This window comes from Vollenhovia emeryi, unplaced genomic scaffold, assembly GCF_000949405.1.
Source record: "Vollenhovia emeryi isolate VEMERY1.0 unplaced genomic scaffold, V.emery_V1.0 DF943817.1, whole genome shotgun sequence".
Classification (NCBI taxonomy): Eukaryota; Metazoa; Arthropoda; class Insecta; order Hymenoptera; family Formicidae; genus Vollenhovia; species Vollenhovia emeryi.
In genome coordinates this window covers 1-2,833 of record NW_011962549.1, presented here as the reverse complement: position 1 = coordinate 2,833, position 2,833 = coordinate 1, and the positions used below count along the sequence as shown (strand labels likewise).

Sequence of the window (2,833 nt, the reverse complement as noted above, 5' to 3'; positions counted from 1 at the left end):
TTTTTGTTTCGCCATCCAAGAGGATTCCTTCCCGTAGGTCGGGCAGTAAGTGGTAGTAGGCTAAGAAATCGGCTCCTATGATGGGAGTGGTGACGTCTGCTATAATAAAACGCCACGGAAATGCCCGCCGGACGCCTAGATCTGGTTGCACTGTGAGGCTGCCATAAGTTTTTATTACGGAGCCATTGGCTGCAAATAACTCGTATTCTGTAGGCGAGAGGTATCCTGCCGTTTTCGTGCGAGGGTATCCACTCACGTCTGAACCGGTGTCGATAAGAAATCGAGTCTTTGTGTTTTTGCACGTTACGTATAGGCGGTGGGGTGTCTGGGCAGGTCGGCTGGCCGCCAACAGTGACTGCCCTACTCTTTTACCGGTTTTTCATAAGTACACGGTTTAGTGCACTTGCGAGCCTTTTCACCAAATCGGTTGTGGTAATAGCAATGCTCGTCGTTGTCTTTCTTAGACTTCCGGCTTCGACTCTGGCTTCTGCTCCTCTCCTGTTTTTTTTCCTTAGCCCTACCTCTTGAAAGTTGCGTAGTGAGGGTTGCAACTTGTTTCGTCAGAGCTTGCATCTGGGCTTCGAGAGATTTCTTGTCCGGTGAGCCTTTTGTCGAGACGGCCGTTGTAGAGGCTACCACTGTTTTGTTCGTCATTTCGTGTATGCGGTCAGCTTGTTCGGCCACCTGGTCCAAGGGGTCCTCTGTCCGAGTAGCAAGAACCATTTGCATTTGGGAGGGAAGTCTCCCGTGCCAGAGCGAGCGTAGTAAGGTGTCGGGCACGTTTTCGCCTGCTAACGTCCTTAAGTGTCGAAGAAATTGTGAGGGCTTGCGGTCCCCGATGTCTTCGAGTTCTAGGAGTTGTCGTGTACGTTGCTCCTGAGAAACGGACATTCGCGAAATGAGTGCTCTTTTGACTGCGTCATATTTGTTATCTGCAGGCGGTCGTGTTACTACGTCCTTGATCTCCTTTATTTGCGGAGAGTTCAAGTATGCGATGGCGTAGGAGTACTTAGTGTGGTCTTGGGTTATACCGCTAAGAGTGAATTGTCCCTCTAGTTGCGTGAACCATAATTCGGGCTCATCGCTCCAAAAGGGAGGTACTCGTACTGCGACTCTGTTTAGTACGACTTCTTCCGTAACCTGTGCCCTAGCGTTTTCTCCTTCCATTGCGATCACGTCGGGGTCACCAATTTTAGGCTCCGCTTAGCCTGTTCGCTCGTCTTATTTACTACGCTTTACGCAGTGGGTGACCGCAAGAGGAAGGGTAGTGACAGGTAATATTACGGACGCTAGGTTCGAAGTTACTGTGTCATTTTATTTGAGTTTCTTACATCTTGGGTGTCGACCACCCCTGAACTTCGTTTGGGTTGCAGCGTCCCGAAACGTCTTCTGCGTCGTTTGTGTCCCTGCATCGGCGAGGTACGCTCGGCGAGGTACGCTCGGCGAGGTGTGCACTCGTGGTCGGAGTCGTCGTGCCCGACTAAGCACACTCTCGGTGTCCGGGGTCGTTCCGGCTGGTCTCGCCGCGGGTCCGGTTCCGGTGCGCCTGGTCGGCAATCCGTGGGTGCATCCGCCCTGGGACGCTTGGCCTGGAGGTGTACAGGCAGCGGCTGCGTCCGTTTCCGCAGTGGGATCAGTTCCTCCTGGAGTGGAGGACGCGGAGGCCGGTCTCCTTTGTGGTCCCTGCTCCGGGACTTGCTTCCCTTGTGGGGACGGGGCTCCCGGTTCTCCTTGTTTGCCCGGCTCCTGGACTTCACCGCCTTGCGAATGTCGGTGGTGTTCGCGAGAGTCCCCGAGGAGTCGGCAGGCGTTGCGGCGTCCTGCGCCGGGGCCTTGTTTGGAGACCCCGTGGTGTCTGGCGTCAAGCGCCTGAGGGAGGCGACTAGCGCCCGGTGCAGCGTCCGGCGTGGGAAGGAGCGGCTGGCGCTCCGCTGAAGCGGTTGACGCTTCCGGGAAGGCGACTGGCGCCTGAAGGAGCGGCTAGCGCTCGAAAGAAGGCGGTGGACGCCTGACAAAGCGGCTGGCGCTTCCCGGTGGGCGACTGGCGCCGTAGGAGCGGCTAGCGCTCGAAGGAAGGCGGTTGACGCCTGGTGAAGCGGCTGGCGCTTCCCGGTGGGCGACTGGCGCCGTAGGAGCGGCTAGCGCTCGGAGGAAGGCGGTTGACGCCTAGTGAAGCGGCTGGCGCTTCCCGGTGGGCGACTGGCGCCGTAGGAGCGGCTAGCGCTCGGAGGTCTTCGCTGGCGACTGGCGCTCTTCTGCGTTGGGCGTCTTGCGCTCTCGTAGGATCCTTGGGCGACTGGCGCTCGGAGGCTCCCTTTTCGGCGACTAGCGCCGAAAATCTGATTAAAAATTCGCTGCGGGGGTCCTGCTTTTATCCTATGGTTGACCAAATCTTGATCGCAGGTTCGTCGCCCACGCGCCTCGCCACCTATCGGTAGCGCCGCGAACTACCGTACTCCGCGGCGTGCAGGCGCGTGCCCTGTGGCCAGTGTTCCGATTGGGGCTAGGCTGTTTTGCGCACGCGCGGCAATACGACGTCAGTAGAGTGCTTAGTGCTAGTGGAAAGGGGCACCGTTAGCACCCTGTTATCAAAAGTTTAAAAAGTATAAAAATTGTTTTTAAAAAGTTCTAAAAATGTAAAATATATACATATGTATGTAAAAATATATATAATTTATACAATTTAATTATTTTACAAATATAAAGTATAATAGAGAGGATAATGAGGAAAAAGGGAAAAGGAATGTTTGAAATAAAACATTTCTTATAAATCAAAATAAAAATATTTTATTTGGCAGAGATCTCAAAGAATACCAACATTTGTTGTAAAGGT

The 2,833-nt window shown here is 54.2% G+C and overlaps 1 protein-coding gene across 1 annotated transcript; it reads right to left on the bottom strand.

Annotated features, from left to right (window-relative positions):
- Positions 1 to 360: 360 nt before the first annotated feature.
- On the bottom strand, positions 361 to 1,167 carry LOC105564776. The gene has a single exon (XM_012017428.1). It carries the CDS (start codon positions 1,165 to 1,167, stop codon positions 361 to 363), a length of 807 nt encoding a protein of 268 aa, XP_011872818.1.
- Between the last annotated feature and the right edge of the window lie 1,666 nt (positions 1,168 to 2,833).